This window comes from Callithrix jacchus, chromosome 3, assembly GCF_049354715.1.
Source record: "Callithrix jacchus isolate 240 chromosome 3, calJac240_pri, whole genome shotgun sequence".
Lineage (NCBI taxonomy): Eukaryota > Metazoa > Chordata > Mammalia > Primates > Cebidae > Callithrix > Callithrix jacchus.
Window position 1 is genome coordinate 184156838 of NC_133504.1, and position 18265 is coordinate 184175102.

At 49.9% G+C, this 18265-nt stretch overlaps 1 protein-coding gene across 3 annotated transcripts in view; it reads left to right on the forward strand.

Annotated features, from left to right (window-relative positions):
* SLC2A9 (solute carrier family 2 member 9) overlaps window positions 1-18265 on the forward strand; it is a 246552-nt gene that overhangs the window by 130659 nt on the left and 97628 nt on the right. For all 3 annotated transcript variants that reach the window (XM_017970671.4, XM_008993600.6, XM_054253479.2), the window contains one exon: window positions 16630-16817. In XM_017970671.4, the coding sequence (XP_017826160.4) occupies window positions 16630-16817 (188 nt within the window). The remainder of the gene's footprint in view (window positions 1-16629; window positions 16818-18265) is intronic.

Sequence of the window (18265 nt, forward strand, 5' to 3'; positions counted from 1 at the left end):
AATTGGCTAGGTTGCAAGAGGTATTTCCACTATTTTCTGGACAGAGGCACTAAATTACCCTCTGAGCTTCCTGGTAGCCAGGGCAAGAGAAGGAGCTGGTTCCTCCACAGACTCTCCCTTTATAAATAGCAGACCAACTTACCAGAAGAAACATGTAGTCAACTCTCAAAATCATGTATTACAAGGGGCCCTGCATATTGCCTGGGACCCATAACAGACAGGTTTTGAACTAAAGTCAAAACAACTGCAAAAGATTTCTCTCTATGGTTTCTTTCCTTACATAGACCCTCAGGAGAGCAGAAGGAGCCTGAACTGCAGCCTGGGGGAGGCCATTGTAATATAGTCTGAGTTATCAGGAACCTTCTGGAGCCACCACTCACTCAACACTCACATACTCATTGAGTTTCTGCTGAATACTGGGCACCATGTTAAGCCTTGGGGATAAAATATGGGTCAAAACCAGACAGGCCCCCTGAGTGCCCAAGCATGTGGTCAACCAGGGACCTTGACAGGACAGGAGCCAGGTGCCCCATAGATGAGTATGGGGACACCCTGGACCAGGAGCTACAAAGGGAGGAGCTGGGAATGCTAACTGGATTAGCATGGGAGTTCAAGGAGAGCTTCCTGGAGAAGGTGGCAGCTGAGCTGGGGCAGGCAGATGAGTTGGCATGAACTCAGTGAAGGGAGACAGGGCAGCAACCCATCCATAGATGGAGAGTTGACTATAAGCCCATGAATACATGTGGCTGGCTGGGGCAGATGCTGATCAGGGATGATGCCTGGTTTTGTTGTTGTTTATTTATTTGGGGTTTTGGTTGGTTGGTTGGTTTGGGGTGTTTTTCAAGATGGAGTCTCACTATGTCGCTCAGGCTGGTCTTGAACTTCTGGGCTCAAGCAATCCTCCTGCCTTAGCCTCCCAAGCACCTGGGACTATAGGCACAAGTCACCACACCTGGCTCTGTTTATTTGTTTCTGACAAGTGCTCCCACTGTTGCTACCTCCTATAGTTACCCCTGGTCGTTCGTCAGGGATAATCCCTGGACTCATCACCACACATGCACCATGTCAGCTGATTCTTAGAGTAACCCCTCATGCCCAGAGCAGCCCTCCATAAATGTTGACTTGTCTTGTTCATATTGATATTGACACTGGTTCCTTACAAAAGAGAACTGAGATTTTAGCTGTCAAGTAACTTCCCAAGTCACACAAGGACCCTGTGGGCACAAGGGTGGAAACGTCAGCTCTCTATGGGACTTCATTCCTATGAGCCTCAGTTTCCTCACCTGCTAAATGGCAATGAGAGCACTGAGTGTCAGGGGTTTCATGGGACTCCCGCAGTCCCTGCATCAAGCCCCACCGACCTCAAGTGGTAGTGAGTCGTGTTGGTCTCTCACTAGAGACCTCCTGGGAGCAGAAACTGTTCCTTGTTCTTCCCTTAACATGGTGGATCTTTGCACCCCATACTGGGTGCACAGCAAGCTCTCACAGCTGCTAGATAATGGAAATGAGCTGAATTTGGTTCCTTATTCTCTCAGCCCCGAGGTTTCTTTTGAGGTGTGTGGAAAGAAAGATCAGACAGACCTAGGTCAGAGCACGGGCTCCTCGCTGTTCACCTGCGGGACCTCTGGCACCTTTCCTCACCTCCCTGAAGCTCAGTAGACTGAAACACACTTGCCTTGAAAGGCTGTTTCTGTAAGACATCTCACAAAACGCCTGGCACACAGTAGGTGCACAATAAACATTAGCCTCTTCTTCCCTGCTCAGTGCCTCTTGACTCCCCTTGAATAAAGTTGAGTCTCTAACTGGGGCAAGATCGGTTATGTAAGAGCTCCCTCTCCCAGCCTGGGAGTTTGCCATGCTACCCAAAGGTGTTTTCTCCCCCAGTTGGGAAATGCAATTTCTTATTCCTCTTTCATGTTCTTCGGAGTTAGTGATTAGAACATGGCCAGGAATATGCATGAGGTGTGAGCCATAGGAAGGCCTCTCACTTTGAAGTTGAAGGGAGAAGGTGGGCAACATGCACTCAGAGGGCAGGGATGGGACAACTCTTGTTGAATGACATGGAGAGTCAAGAAAATGAATTCCTCTGAGACAGTTACCTTCCATAAGCTCATGTATTTTTTTAAATGGGCTGATAGATAGCAATTTCTCAGGCCATTTCCTCCCTCTCCAAGGGCAGCCAGTTGAAACTGGAGGTGTCTGCTCTGTCCCCTCCCACCCCGGGGGTGACATTGCCCCATCTCCTCCCAGCCATTCACACAGCTTGCACACATCTGGGGTTCTGGGCTTGCTTTAGAGACCCAGTTGTTCACCGTCCTCTGCAATGCCTGGGTCCCTTCCACAATAGGCTTGACAGGTGGTCACCAGGTTCCTCTTGCACACCTTCAGGGAGTGGGGTCTCACTGCTCAAAAAGCGTGTTCATCTTTGGACCCATCCATCAGCCAGTTCTTCCCTGTGGTCCCACACATCAGGGCTCCTGCCTGGGGCCCTTGTTCTGACCTCAGAGCCAAGGAAAGCAAATCCCAATCCAGGCCTCTCTTCTTGGAGGACTCCCTTCTTCAAACTAGACATCTGCTAGTATGAGTAGGGTTCATTAGCTTCATGCAGCATGGTGTGAGCACCTCTGTATTCTAGGCCCAGAGAAAAACCAGCCTCTTCTGTGTCTGCCACAAGCCTTACCCTAGTGCACGTGCCGCCCTGAGCCGACGGGACTGTGAGCACTGGAGCCAGCACAGGTGTGGCCGCTTACCAATCACAGCACACCCCCAACACTGCACTACAGGCAATTGCAAGGTTAGCACCAATTTTGTGACATGTTGGAAGCACAGAGAGGATTTTCTGGCTCTCACTCCTGCCCTCTTTTTCACCCTGTACATTTTCTTCCATCCGTCTTTAGGGGAAGACCTGGTACCTGCTAACCTTGCAACACAGATATCTGTCCTGCTCTGATGAAAGTGATGGCGAAGGGAAGGTTGGGTGAAAGCCGGAGAGTCTGATGAGTGTCTTTCAGTTTCAGATGAAATTGAGAGAGAGAGGAGGAAAGGTGGAAAGGAGGTAGGAGAGGGGAAGGCAGAGAGACAGGCAGGATTGGAGGGGAGGACAGCATCCCAAAGCTCTGAAGGGTCTGATTCTAAGTTCCCATCATGGTCTGAATGTTTGTGCTCCTTCCTCACCCCTAATTTCTATGTGGCAGCCCCAGGCCCCAGAATGATGGTCGTTGGAGGGAAGTCTTTGGGAAGTGAGGAGGGCTGGATGAGATCATGAGGGTAGTGCCCCCTGAAAAGTGAGGAGGCAGCATCTGCAACCAGGGAGCTGACCCTGTGGACACCCTGGTCTCAAACTTCTGGCCTCCAGGATGGTGAAGCCTGTTGTCTAAGCCACCCATCTGTAGTATGATGTTATAGCAGCCCCAGCTGGCTGAGCTCCTGAGGACCATTGCTGAACATTGGGAAAGAGACTTCTAGAGCCCTGGTGTGGGTTCTAAGCCCAGCTCCTTCACTCACCTGCTGAATGACAGCAGTAGCCCCTTCTGGTGTCCCCCTCACATCCTCCCTCTAATTTCAGCCCAGCTGTGGCAGACAGTCTGTGTGGGCTCAGGTGTGGGCCAATGTTTCCCACCTTAAACACAGCACATGCCTCTCCAAATGCTCAGGCCCTCTCCATGGCCAGGAAGCTGCTCAGCCATCTGCAGTGCAGTGTGGAGGACATTCGGGGAGGTAATACCCCTGGGGGCAGGAGCTGGTGGATAAATGCCCCAGCCTCCCCTGTGAGACAGTTCTGGAGATATTCCATGTGCTACTCAGAAGCCCTGCAGAGCTGATGCCCTTTGCCCATAGAAGCCTCCCTGAGATGCACCTTGGGCTACCTGGCTCTCCAGCCTATAAACTTCCCACACCCAGCATGTGCCTCGGGCTCTGCTTCAAGGGCACCCAGGGTCCCTGCCCGTGGGCAAGCTTCTTCCATTTGTCACCTGCAAAATGGGAATACTGACTGTCTACTTCAGGGGATGGTTACATGAGAATTAAATGAATAAGGGCACATAAAACAAAAGGAACCCTTAGCAGGTGTGGCCAATTTTATTGCAATGTTGATAGCTCAAAAATGAACCTACTGAAATGATGTAGCTCCAAATGGAAGCAGGTGACGAGGCTGGCTGAACACAATGCAGTGATTTCAACCTGTAATCCCATCTACCAGGAATGAAATGTTTTGGGAGGTGAAAATGCAGCCCAATGAATTTCCATCTTCCTTAGTATCAGCCATTTGTCCTTGCTGAGTAGTATGAAGATGGCATCTTTCATATTTTAACAATACTCTTTTAGCAAAACCTACTGAAACTTTTCATTTGGAATATTTTTAAACAGAAAGTTTTTAAACTGCTTGCAAGTTTTTCTTTTTGAATGTGCAGATCTGAGAGTTTTTTTTTTTTTTTTCCTTTTTTTGAGATGAAGTCTTGTCTTGTCACCAGGCTGGAGTACAGTGGTGCAATCTTGGCTCACTGCCACCTTCGCCTCCAGGGTTCAAGTGATTCTTCTGCCTCAGCCTCCTGAGTACCTGGGACTACGGGTGCCTGCCACCATGCCCGGCTAGTTTTTTGTATTTTTAGTAGAGACATAGTTTCACTATGTTGGCCAGGCTAGTCTCAAACTCCTGACCTCAGATGATCTGCCCGCCTCAGCCTCCCAAAGTGCTGGGATTACAGGTGTGAGCCACGGTGCCCAGCCAAGATCTGAGAGTTTTTATCGGTGACCTGCGTACATAACTTTGTCTGCCAAACCACATGACAGACACATCTCTTTTTCTGAAAGTTTCTTATAAAAGATTGCTACTTTGTCACTCCTGTTAAAATGTCATCTTTATCCTGAAGCAACAGATTGACTACATCTTGAATTTTAGAATCTCTGTGAGGCAGAGTACTCTCAGTGGTCATCGAGGCTAGCAGCAGGCCTGTACCTGGAGTAGAGAGAGCGGGTTCCCCTATTGATTGTCCTGTCTTTCGTTGTGTGGGTGTTGTTAGTGTTACCTTTAATTTGTGACTTCCTTTGGGGATTTTTTTCTTTTCTTGAGATGAGCTCTTGCTATGTCGCTGAGGCTGGCTTCGCACTCCTGAGTCAAGAGTTTCTCCCACCTCAGGTTCCTGAAAAGAATAGCTGGAACTACAGGCATGTACTCCTATGCCCAGCTTTTGGAGATTCTGTACATTCATTGGGGTTAATTCAGTTGAAACCAAATACTACCATTCCCAAATCTGCTAATTGGTAAATTGCACAAGTAAACAGTAAAGCATCAAAAGACAGATCAAAGGCACCCTGTCAGCTTCTCCACTCAGTGGAGCCCTGCCCCCCACTCACATAGGCCACGTGAAGGCTCTAGGTTCAGTCCATAATAAAACGTTATAAAACTAAATAGGAGCTCTAGTATCTCCTCCTACGCCCCTTCTTATATGCCCCACTTTGGATCTGACTGCTGTGGGCAATAAAAAGACACCGAACCTAAGTTAAAAACCCAATGACTTCCTCCTCTTAAGTTCCATTAGCAGTTGAAAAATAAATGCTTTGATAAAATCTCCTACTTTTAGAAGCATGAGGCCTGCAATGTGCAAGAGGGAACAAGCTCAATGCCACTCTGAGCATGCGACTTACACGAGGCTATCGACCTGCGCTCCATGTGAAGTGTCTTTGCCTGTCTCATCCCAGCCTCCCTTCCACCATCACAAGAGGGAAGAGGCCCCTGGGTTGTTCTGCACTGGGCTCTAGCAGGAGGTGATAAAGTGTGGCTGCTGCCATAACAAAGTGAGAATTGGCGGTTTAGAACAACAGAAATGGAACCAGACACAGTGGCTCACACCTATAATCCCAGTAATTCAGGAGGCCGAGGCAGGTGGATCACCTGAGGTCAGGAGTTCAAGATCAGCCTGACCAACATGGTGAAACCCCATCTCTACTAAATACAAAAAACTAGCCTGGCGTGATGGTGGACACCTGTAATCTCAGCTACTTGGGAGGCTGAGACAGAAGAATCTCTTGAACCTGGGAGGTGGAGGTTGCAGTGAGCCAAGGTTGTGCCATTGTACTGCAGCCTGGGCAACAAGAGCGAAACTCTGTATCAAAACCAACCGAACAAAAACCAGAAATGGATTTCCACACAGACCTGGAGGCGTGAAGTCCAAGGTCAAGGTGCCAGCCAAGTCGTGTTCCCTCTCCTGGCTTCTGATGGTGACCAGCAGTCCTTGGCGCTCCCTGGACTGCAGTTGCATCCCCCAACCTCTCCTCCATGATCACGGGCTTGCCTTCCCTGTGCGTATATATCTGCATCTCTTCTCTTGTAAGGACAAGAGTCAAATTGGATCCAGAGTTCATCCTTCTACAGTATGACTTCCTCTTAACTTACATCTTAATTGCATAGGCAAAGGTCTTATTTCCAAATAAGTTCATGTTCACAGGTACCAGGAGTTAGTACTTCTGCATATGAAGACACAGTTCAGTCCACAACAGAAGGTTATAGCATTTTGTACCCATTGTCAGGCTAAAGATGAAAGGGAGAGGGAGAATGTAGCAAGTACCCACAGTGATAGCACATATGTTCATAACATCCCTTGCTCATCAAGAACCAGGTACCAGGCCAGGCATGGTGGCTCATGCCTGTAATTCTAGCACTTTGGGAGGCCAAGGTGGGTGGATCACGAGGTCTGGAGATTGAGACCATCCTGGCTATCATGGTGAAACCCCATCTCTACTAAAAATACAAAAAAATTAGCCGTGAGTGATGGCACATGCCTGTAGTCCCAGCTACTCGGGAGGCTGAGGCAGAAAAATCGTTTGAACCTGGAAGGCAGAGGTTGCAGTGAGCTGAGATCGCATTATTGCACTCCAGCCTGGGCTACAGAGTGAGAATCCGTATCCAAAAAAAAAAAAATAAATAAAGCCAGGTACCGTTCTGAGTACTTCCTGTGTGCCAACATGGAACCCTGGATCCAACCCCAGTGCTACTACATTCATTTTACAGACAAGGAAACCAAGGCATGGAAACATTAAGTAATTCACCTGGTATCATACTAGATGGAAAATGGTGCAGCCAGGATTTGAAATTTGAACCCAGGGAGTGTGGGCCCTGAGTGGGCCATCACAGACACCACTTCGTACTAGTGCACAACCAGGTCACAGGTGCACGTCAGCTCAGCAGGTGTTATTCCACTGAACTGCCACACTGACCCATATCAAGGCTGAGGAAGGGAGGTGTCTGAGGCGACGGTGCTCTGCCAGCGTTTCACAGTCATGGGCAGCAGACTGGGGATTTGAGCCCCGTTCAGTGTCTCCATCCACTTCAGGTTTTTGCTCCAGGGCACAGTATTTTTCTGGGTGTTTGAGGACCTGAATCAAGCTGTGATCAACTTCCGGTTCTCTCTCTGAGTCTGCTCATGGTGTGCACAACTTCCAGACACCGCTTTGTTGATCTGTGGGTCAGACCTTCTCTCCTGTGTGTCATGCTGAGGGCATGGAGCCTGGGCTGGCAGAGTGCAGGGGCTCAGCAATCCCTGCCAGCAGAAGAAGGGGCTTCAGGCATGTGCCATGGGCTGAATCGTGTCCCCCAGACTTGTATGTTGAATCCCTAAAACCCCTGTGTGACTGTACCTGGAAATGGGAACTCTAAGAAGGAAATTAAAATTAAATGAGGTCAGGAAGGTGGAGCCCTGATCCAACAGAGCTGGCTTTTTATGAGAAAAGGAAGAGACACCAGAGCTTGCTGTCCTGTGCTCTCTCTCTTCCATGTGAGGACACAGCAAGCGGACAAGAAGGCAGCCATCAGCAAGCCAGGGAGGCCTTGCTTTTAGCTCTAGAAGATCCATGTTGAGATCTGACCTCCAGAACTATAAGATAATAATGTTGTGTTGTTTGAAGCCTAGAGAGGCCTCACCAGGAACTGCATGGAGAAAGAACCTTGGTTTGAGACCTTCTGGCTTTCAGAGCCGTGAGAAAATAACTGTGGTTTCAGCCTCTTAGTCTGCGGGACTTTGTTATGGCAGCCTGAGTAGACCATGACAGGATCGTACAGGCTTCATTCATCACCCGTTTCCCTAATCGGCACTCCAGCCCAATTACAAACCGCAAAGCCATCCACACTCTGGCTGCAAAAGATCTCACAGTCGAGTCCCTTGGAGGCTCATAGCCTGTGTTGTCCATCAGGGTCCAGCTAAAACGTGTCTCATGAGCCACCACCTGCCGTCCTGCATTCCTGGAGCCAGCCTCAGTCCAGCGCCCATACCATCTACACCCTTTCCCACTGGGCAGAGGTGACTACCTCAGAATCTTTCTCAGCCCCGTGCTCCAGGCAGCTGCTGGAGCAGTTTTTTCCCACTGCTGCTGCAATGAATGAACACAGACGTAGCGGCTTCAAACAACACAACATTATTATCTTATAGTTCTGGAGGTCAGATCTCAACATGGATCTTCTAGAGCTAAAAGCAATGTATGACCAGGGCTGCATTCCTTCTGGAAGTTCTAGGGAAGAACCCTTCCTTGTCTTTTCCACCTTCTAAAAGCCTCCTGCATTCCTTGGCTCACAGTCCCTTCTCCTACCTTCACAGTGCATCCCTCCAGCCTCTGCTCTCGTGGTCGTATTTTCTCTGACTGTGACCCTCCTGCCTCCCTCTTATAAGGACACTTGTGATTATATTGGGTCCATCAGATAATCCAGGATGATCCCCCATCTGAAGATCTTTAATCACTTTGACAAAGTCCCTCTATGTAAGAGAACATATTCACTGTCTCCAGGGATCAGGCACAACCTTTTCTGGAGGGTCATTATTCTGCCTAGCACAGGCTGTCTCTGCTTCTCAAGGTGCCTCCTACAGGACAAAGATGGAGAGTAGCCTGGTATCATTTGCTTCTTCTCTGTGCTCAGTGCCCCGTAGGATTTCTCCTCCAAGCCCCCAGGACATTCCCAATTCATCCCCTCTGTGACACACACCATGTAACATTAGAACAGCATCTCTCAATGTATTTCTGCAGGTTCTTGGTCTCTTCCTCAGCAAATGCATTTAGGAAATGTGGAACAAAACACAAGTAAATGAGTGCCATTGCTGCAGGACTTATCAGAACCTTTATTATTCTAATGTGACGTTTCAATCACCAAAAACTAGAGTGAGCAACGATCCTCAGATTCTTTGACCAGGGAATCCTATTTCCATGGAGCCTCTTGGAGGCTTAAAATTACATAAAAGGCACATAGGAAATACATTGTGACTATGCAGATGAGGACACCACCTGAACAAAGCCTATAGCTCTTGTTCCTTCAGCTCCTATGTATAGCAACAGTGCCTGGCACAGAGGAGGTGTTGAGGATGCTGAGCACAGTCTCTGAATGGGGCCATTATTTCACTTGGTTCACTCAGAGATTCTCCCTTCAATGGGTTTTGCTTTTCCCCAGGAGTGTGGGCTCCTTAGAACTTGCTGGAGCTGCTGATCAGCCTGGGTGCCTGAAGCTCAACTGTCAATCAGTCAGTGGGTCCTGATAAAGCCAGACTGCTTCCCCTCAAAGGCCTCACTCAGGCTGCTGCCAGGAGCACGGCCTTGAGGCTGAGGGCGAGGAGGATTCAAAGCCAAGTCTCCACTTATCAGCAGGAGTCTGGCCTCCAGGAGAAAGAGGGCATTTGAATTTACCGAAGGCAGCTGCAGCCGGGAAGCTCCTCACCCCTTCCCTGCCCCACAGGATCCAACACCCAACTGAGTGCCATGGGCCACCTTGATCAAGCAAGCTCTAGTTTGTAGTGGTGAGCAGCCACTGGCCCCAAGACAATGTGAAGCCCAGGTTTCTCCACCTCCAAGGCCTGCCCTCCCCCACTGTACCACAGCGTCCCTCAAGTGGCCCTTGCTCAGAGGGCACTCCCAGGGGTGGGCTCAGCAGGTGTGCAGACACCTGGAGGGGTCTCCAGGCCAGGATGACACCTGTGCTGACAGAGTGGCTTTCTGAGGACCCCGAGGAAGGCTGGTGGGCTATCTCATCTCCTCGCAGCCGTGTGTGAACCACCCCAACATGTGTCAGAGTCTGTCACTCTGCTGTGCTCCGAGGCTGTCTGAGGACCATGGGGAGCCTGCCATTGGAAGACCACACCATGCCGGGAACAGAAGGGAAAACACCGTGCAGATGCTGGCTCCCCCACTGATTCAATCTGGTTGACATCTAGCATGATTTTCCTCTGTTTCTTTTTGCTCGGCCTGCCCCAATTCTGTGTTTACAATGTACTCCTTCTCCTTCCCTGTCACCTGAATCTTGATTGTTACGCTTTCATTCAAAACACATGGGTTGGATGTACATTCTATGTCAGGCTCCACAGAGAGGAAATAAAACTATAATAATTGCTTAGTGAACACCAATTATGTGCCAACCCTTAACACACATTGATTTTATTCCCAAAACAACCTCATAGGTAGGTTTTATGATTTTGTGGAAGAGCAAGCACGGGGCAGAGAGAGTAGTCCAGGGTCTCCTAGCAGAGACAGGGCTGGGTGTGAAGCCCAGGTTGCTCCCCAAGCCCCCCCCCCCGTTTCCACTGTACCACAGCATCCCTTAAGTGGCCCCTGCTCAGGGGGCGCTTCCAGGGGTGGGCACAGCAGGTGTGCAGACTGAACACCCCAGACAAGAGTGAAAGTGCCCAAGAGAGACAGACACAGGTGCAAGAGTGACCCAGATGGGAGAATGATTAGCCATTATGGGGACAGGGAAGGCCTCCAGATGTGACTGCGGAGGGGGTCCTCGGAAAAGGATGTCCTAGGCAGGCAACAAAGTGGCAGGGTGCTCTGGGCACAAGGAATAGCACGTGCAGGGCACAGAGGCAAGACCATGCGGGTATGTGGAATGGAGGAGGAGTGCCTCTTCCAGGGCAGCAGCCAAGAGAGATGGGTGGGAGCCTCCAGCTGCCACAGGGAGTGAGAGTGGAGGCTCTGCATGGCGGATGAGAATTCAGGTGGATCCTGCAGGCAGGGGCAAGACAGCACAGCTTGATGCATCCTTGCATCATCTTGGAGGATGGAGCCTGGGGATAATGAGCCCAGCGGGGAGAGGCTGAGGCCTGAACTAAGGCAGGCCTGCGCTTAGGCAGAGAGGAGCACGTGGACTCCAGACACTGAAGCGGCCCAGTCAAATCAGTTGGCAGAAGTGGTGTCTGGGTTATGTGACCACAGGCATCTAGTTTAAGTGACTTCGTGGTTGTTGTCAGGTGTCTGCAAAGCCTGAGTGAAGGTTTTGAGAATGGGAAGTTTATTTAAGAGGTGACTCGAGGAAGCACCACTTCCCCATCTGAGAAATGGGACGGGGAAGCAGGGAATGCAATTGAGGAAGCATCACTTCCCACCTGGAAAATGGGACAGGGAAGCTCAGGAGGCAATTGAGGAAGATCAATTCCCAGCTGGAAAACTGACAGGGAAGCTGAGGAAGCAATTGAGGAAGCATCACTTCCCAGCTGGGAAATGGGACAAGGAAGCTCAGGAGGCAATTGAGGAAGCATCACTTCCCAGCTGGGAAATGAGACAGGGAAGCCAAGGATGCAGTTGAGGAAACATCACTTGCCTAGTTGGGAAATGGGACAGGGAAGCGGAAGAGGCAATTGAGGAAGCACTTCCCAGCTGGGAAATTGACAGGGAAGCTCAGGATGCAGTTGAGGAAGATCACTTCCCAGCTGGGAAATGGGACAGGGAAGCCGAGGATGCAGTTGAGGAAGCATCACTTGCCCAGTTGGGAGGGGAGACAGGGAAGCGGAGGAGCCATTGAGGTTCATCAGTGAGCAGGAGCTGTGGGCATTCAGGGACCCACCCACGCAGGCACCTCTGGGGGACAGAACAGAACTCACTCAGGTGTCTGCAAGGAAGCGAGGTATACCTCTGTTAACATCGGCCTTGTCATTAACTGAGGGCTGCTCCTGGGGGTGTCAACTGCTGAGGGCTGAGCACACACCTGTGCCCAGGGATAGCTGCAGACAGAGGCCCAGGTGCTGGGCGTCGGAAGCTGTCCATGTGCAAGGGAGACCTGGGTGGCATGCAGTGCCGCCTACAGGGACACAAGGAACACTTGCAGCAAATTAAAGCACCAGGTTCTGTCTTTGTGCCTTGTTTGTCATAAGACAGTGAGGCTGGACCAGAGGATGGCACAATCTGGGTTTTTTTTTAATCATCATATGCCCAGCTCCTGAGCCCATGCCTGGCACCTTTGGGGCTCTCAGAACGATTGGTCTTGCCACCAACCATGGCCTGTGGGCAGGAACTTCATCCCTGTGCAAACACTCAAGGCCCTCCTTGGCCTGCTCCTCCCTTGCCTTCCAGCCAGGAAAGCATCAGAAAAGGCTTCCTGGAGGTGTCTGAGCTGAGGCTCAAAGAACAAGGTGAGTAGCCAGGTGCAGAAAGGTCAAAAAAACATTCCAGATTGAGGAAAGAGCCAGACGTGCAGACCAATGTGTCAGGTTCTAGCCCCAACTGAGCCCCAGGCAGGGTGGGTAGTTGGATGGGTAGCTGGAAAAACACTGGAGCATGGGGCGGGGCCTTAAGGCAGGTCAATGTGGTTTTCCTCAGCCGCTCTCTCATCAGCAGCTCTCTTACAGTGTCCATTCTATCTCAGCTGCTTGAGCCGGCTGCTCCCACACACAGTTGCACAGCCAGCTCTCCCTTGCCTTCAGGGGCAGCAGCTTAACTGTCTCTCTCTGCAGGACTGTGAGCCGTGCCATGAGTGCTGTGCCGAACCCTGCCCTGGCTCCCCTTTGTTCATCTGCAAGATGGCTGCAAGATGGACAGCTCTGGTTCTCTCTCTCTTTCTCCAGAGACCAGCACCTGCGCAAGAGCGATGTGGCACCATGCCTAACAGCCCCTGTTCAGTGTCAGCAGGGCAGTTATACCTTTCCAAACAATAGTGGCTCCAAGCCAAGTTACTTACACAAACAGGTTCTATAACAAGTGGAGTATGCATCTGCACACCGAAACTCACTGAGTCATTTTCGCCCAGATGTTCGCCTCGGCCTATTCCTTGACCAGAGCACATCCATGTACCTTACAGAATATCTCTTGCTTTTCCCAGTGCCAGGAATAGAAGGCGACTTTCTGTCCTTCTGCTTCCTTCCCAGAGTGCCCCCACCTTCTCTGACAACCTGAAAGCCCCCTCCTTGGTGCCGCCTCAGGACTCCAGCTCAGTCTTCTGTGTTTGCTAGTTTCAAAAGAATATCTGTGAGCCCTCATCCAGAAAGGGTACATGTGGAATAGGGAGGACCCCAAACCCAAATCCCAAAAGACCATTGTTAGGAGTGATTGAAAATAGTGAGGGATGGCCGGTCGCAGTGGGTGGCTCACGCCTGTAATCTCAGCACTTTGGGATGCCAAGGTGGGTGGATCACGAGGTCAGGCATTCGAGACCAGCCTGGCCAATGTAGTGAAACCCTGTCTCCACTAACAATACAAAATATTAGCTGGGTGTGGTGTCGGGCAGCTGTAATCCAGCTACTCAGGAGGCTGAGGCAGGAGAATCTCTTGAACCTGGGATGTAGAGGTTGCAGTGAGCTGAGATCACACGACTGCACTCCAGCCGAGGTTACAGTGCAAGACTCCATCTAAAAAATATATAAAAAGAAAGAAAATAGTGAGGGAGTCATGGAGGGGTGGGGGACGGGCTTCCTTGGCAGTTAGGGAAATAGAAGGGTGGCCCACTTGGGCCCGTGTCCTGCAGGGCTGCCCTGCACTGAAAAGGCAGGGGCTGAAGGCTGGGGGAGGCCCCGGCAGGTAAGTCCTTGGTGCAGGTTTGGGGTCTCCCAGAAGCAGGGCTGGGAGCGAGTTAGGAGTGCAGAAGTTTCACTCGAAGGCAGCCCCTGGGAAGTGACAAGGATAGGAGAACTGCGCAGGAGGAGCTATGAGGCCACAGTGCCCCTGGCAAAGTCTCAGCAAGTCCAGCGGAGAGCTCTGGAGAAGCTTGTGCATTCCAGGAGCTCCCCGACAGGGTGGAAACGGCTGGGCCCTTGGATTGCCTCCATGCCCAGCCATGGGCTGGGGGTCACTCTGAACCAGTATCACCCGCTTTATGAACATATATACAATAGGAAGGTTAAACTGAAGATTCAAAAAAAGATCAGAATTCTTTTAAATTTTTATTTTAGGTTCCAGAATACATGTAGCAGGATGGGCAGGTTTGTTACACAGGTAAATGCGTGCCATGTGGTTTGCTGCACCCATCGACCGATCACCTGGGTGTTAAGTCTCCCATGCATTAGCTATTTTTTGCTAATGCTCTCCCTTCCCCCACCCCGCCCCATGACAGGCCCCAGTGTGTGTTGTTCTTCTCCCTGTGACCGTGTGATCTCATTGTTCAGCTGCCACTTATAAGTGAGAACGTGTGGTGTTTGGTTTTCTGTTCCTGCGTTAGTTTGCTGAGCACTATTCACAATAGCAAAGACATGGTATCAACCCAAATGCCCATCAATGATCGACCAGATAAAGAAAATGTGGTACATATATATACACCATGGAGTACTATGCATCCTTAAAAAAGAATGAGATCATGTTTTTTTCAGGGACATGGATGGAGCCAGGAGATAGGAAATTTTAAGAAAATGAAGAGAGATTTTTTTTGTTCCAGGAAATTCTTTTAAGGGCTAAACTTTGAATTTGTCTGAGAGCTTCCTGGCAACCATTGTGAAAAGAGAAAAAAACATAGTTATGAAGTTATCCTTATTTTATAATAAAAAAATATGTATCCCACGAAGGAAAGAAATAGTTTTCTACTCCAAAAGTCTAGAGTTATTTTATCCCATGGGTATTGCATTTTGAACTTTGAGGAAACAGTAGAAATATTATACTTGGCCGGGCGCGGTGGCTCAAGCCTGTAATCCCAGCACTTTGGGAGGCCGAGGCGGGTGGATCACAAGGTCAAGAGATCGAGACCATCCTGGTCAACATGGTGAAACCCCATCTCTACAAAAAATTAGCTGGGCATGGTGGCGCGTGCCTGTAATCCCAGCTACTCGGGAGGCTGAGGCAGAAGAATTGCCTGAACCCAGGAGGCGGAGGTTGCGGTGAGCCGAGATCGCGCCATTGCGCTGCAGCCTGGGTAACAAGAGCGAAACTCCGTCTCAAAAAAAAAAAAAAAAAGAAAAGAAATATGATACTTAATGCATGAAACAGAAACGTTACTCATTCAGCTGCTTTTCTCATTCACCCTTAATAAATGCCGGGGAAAGCATTAAATTACAGTTTATAAAAAAGGCATTCTGAAGCAGTTTTTAGTAGGCTGCTGGAAATAACACTCCAAAGCTTTCAGAAGGGACTTGCTTCTTGAAGAATCCAGAACGAGTTTAATGGCTTTTGCTTAAGAAGAGCCTTTTCACATACCCTGAGGTGCAGTGACATTTTTTTTTTTTTTGAGACAGTCTCTCCTTGTTGTCCAGGCTGGAGTGCAGTGGCACGATCTCGGCTCACTGCAACCTCCACCTCCTAGGTTTAAGTGATTCTCCTGCCTCAGCCTCCCGAGTAGCTGGGATTACAGATGCCTGCCATTGTGCCTGGCTAATTTTTTGTATTTTCAGTAGAGATGGGGTTTCACCATGTTGGCCAGGCCGGTCCTGAACTCCTGACCTCAGGTGATCCACCTGCCTCCGCCTCCCAAAGTGCTGGGATTATAAACCACCACACCGGCCAAGCCACGCTTTAAGGAGGCTGCCTGCTGTGTCTGGAACGACTGTCCACAGGAACCATCACAATAGCCGCTTTTCCCTGTAGGAGGAATAAATATCAGAGCAATGAATATTTAAGTCTGTGTTCTAAAAGGTGTCCCAGGGTCTGACGGTTAAGGTTTCAGGGGTCTAATCAGTCAGCTCGCTTTCAGGCATACATTCTTGGGGGTTTGCACAATTAAGGTCTTCATTTAAATAAAAAAAAAAAAAGAGGTTTTCTGAAGGGGGAAGTTAGCAGTGTTCAACATGAGAAAGGCGTAAATCAAATGGGTTTGAATCCTGGGAAGATTCATTCTTTGGAACTATTTCCACTCAAGTTTTCTTGTATTTCTGAGTCACATGGAAAGGGCCATGCAGTCTTTAAGTTCAATCTTCTTTTCATGAAGGAGTGGACTGTAGGGCATCCTGGCCAAGTGACATGCCACAGCTCTCAGAACACCTGTGATGAGGATGGACTCATGGGCCAGGCAAACAGGAGGCGCTTAATGAGTATTCAGCGAACGAGTCCCAGTGTGGGAAGCTCCCAGCCATGGTTTCATGTATATGATATCACGCAATTATTACAATAGCCATTGGAGGCAGGAGTGATAACAAAAGATGAACAGGGGCACAACTGCCCAATGGTACAGACGGATTTGAACCCTGGGTGTGCTCTGCCTTGCATTGGAGACAGTCAGGAGACTCACATTCTCTCCCAGCTTTTCTCCCAGCCAGCTGGGTAACATTGGGCAAGTCATGGCATCTCTCTGGGCGTCTGTTTTCCCATTTTTAAACAAGGGCTTTGGACTCCATAGTTCAAAGGCTCCTGCCAAGTTCCACCCCCTGCTAAGGTATGTGGCTGGGAGGTGGGACCTATCCCTGCAGGGCCCAGCATAAGACATGGTGAACACTCTAATCCCTGCTGAAAATCCATGTATGCCCCTGTTTGCAGCCTTCCAGACGTTCTTGGGTAAAGCAGACGTTTCCCAAGAGGTAGAGGAGGTCCTGGCTGACAGCCGCGTGCAGAGGAACATCCGCTTGGTGTCTGTGCTGGAGCTGCTGAGAGCTCCCAATGTCCGCTGGCAGGTGGTCACCGTGATCGTCACCATGGCCTGCTACCAGCTCTGTGGCCTCAATGCGGTGAGTCCTGGAGCCCGGTGGGCATTCCTGCATGACTGGAGGGACCAGTAGGGAGGTTTAGGGCTTGGGCCCTGGATGCCCAGGTTCAAATCTCAGCTCTGTCATCACCACAGACTCTGTGCTGTTGGACATTCCTGTAACTTGATTGATCCTCAGTTTCCTCATCTGTAAAATGGGATAGCATAGTACAGAAAGGCACAATCCATGTGAAGTGTTCAGTTCAGCCGCTAGCCACAGAGATCGCCCACAATAAATGCTGTCACTGATTATTTGTCCCTAGATGTGTCTAAAAATCCTATTTCTTTAAAAAATGGATATTAGGAAGTCAGAAGTGAGAGACGTTGAGATGATTTAAATAAAAGTACTCTTGGCTGGGCTGTCTTCACCTCACAACTTTGGCTTGAAAGAAACCTCAAGGCTTTAAGTAAGAAACGTTCTGGGGCCTGAGCTGCTGCAGGCAGAGAAGTCAGAGGAGGTCTCTCTATGAGGTTTCCCAGACGCTTGGATGTTCACCACAGTCTCCTCCCTGTTGAGGGCATGAGAAAGTGGAATTGCTGGTTGGGAGAAATTCCGCCAGAATTTCCACTTAGGGAGGCAGAGTCTGGATCTTTACTGTTAGCTACTGACAGATGGAGTGGGTTGCCTCCACGGGTGGTGAGCTCCCCATCTATGGAGGTGTGCAAACAGGCTGGCTGAGCAGGGAGTGTAGAGGAGATTCTTGCATAAAGCATCCAAACTGCCCCTGAGGTCACTCATGTCCCTTGGGAGGAGACTGGCTGAACCCAGAGGGAGGGAGAAGAGACAGCTGCCAGTGCCCTTCCAAAGAGCCCCAGGTAGGAAAGCTTGTATTTATACTAAATGAGCTCAATGAGCCCAGCACCCCAAAGGTGGGCAGGGACAGTGTTTGGGGGTGTCTAGGGAAGGTGAGGTGAAGGGGAGTCATTCCTGTCCAGAGAAGGAAAAACAGCAGCATAGAAAGCTACAAGCACAACGTTCCACCTCCTATTTTCGGAAACGCTGGAGTGAAATGAGATCACCTTGCTTCTTGCTTTTACCTTCCTCCTTGGTCTGGTTGAAGTCAGCAGACTGAGCAGGCGCCTGGGTCAGTGGCTCTATTTCCATGAACCGAGTGACCCTGGGAGAGTCCTGCTGTCTCTTCCTGTTGATGAGACCAAGGTTGTGCCGGACAGTCTTAAGGAGGTGCTCCTTGTTCCCGGAGAGTAGAGAGGGGAAATGCTTCGCTTCTTAAACCTGACGCCTGAAGCCTTAAAGACTGAATACAGAGCCTGTAGTGAATGAGGCATTTACACTGGGAACCATGACAGTGCTCAACAGAATTCACTTCCCACAGGGGCATACTTTTCCCATTTGCATCCGCCATAAACTTCATAGACTCTGCTAGGGTGTACCTGCAAGGCCCACTCCCTAAGCACATGATGAAAAAACAA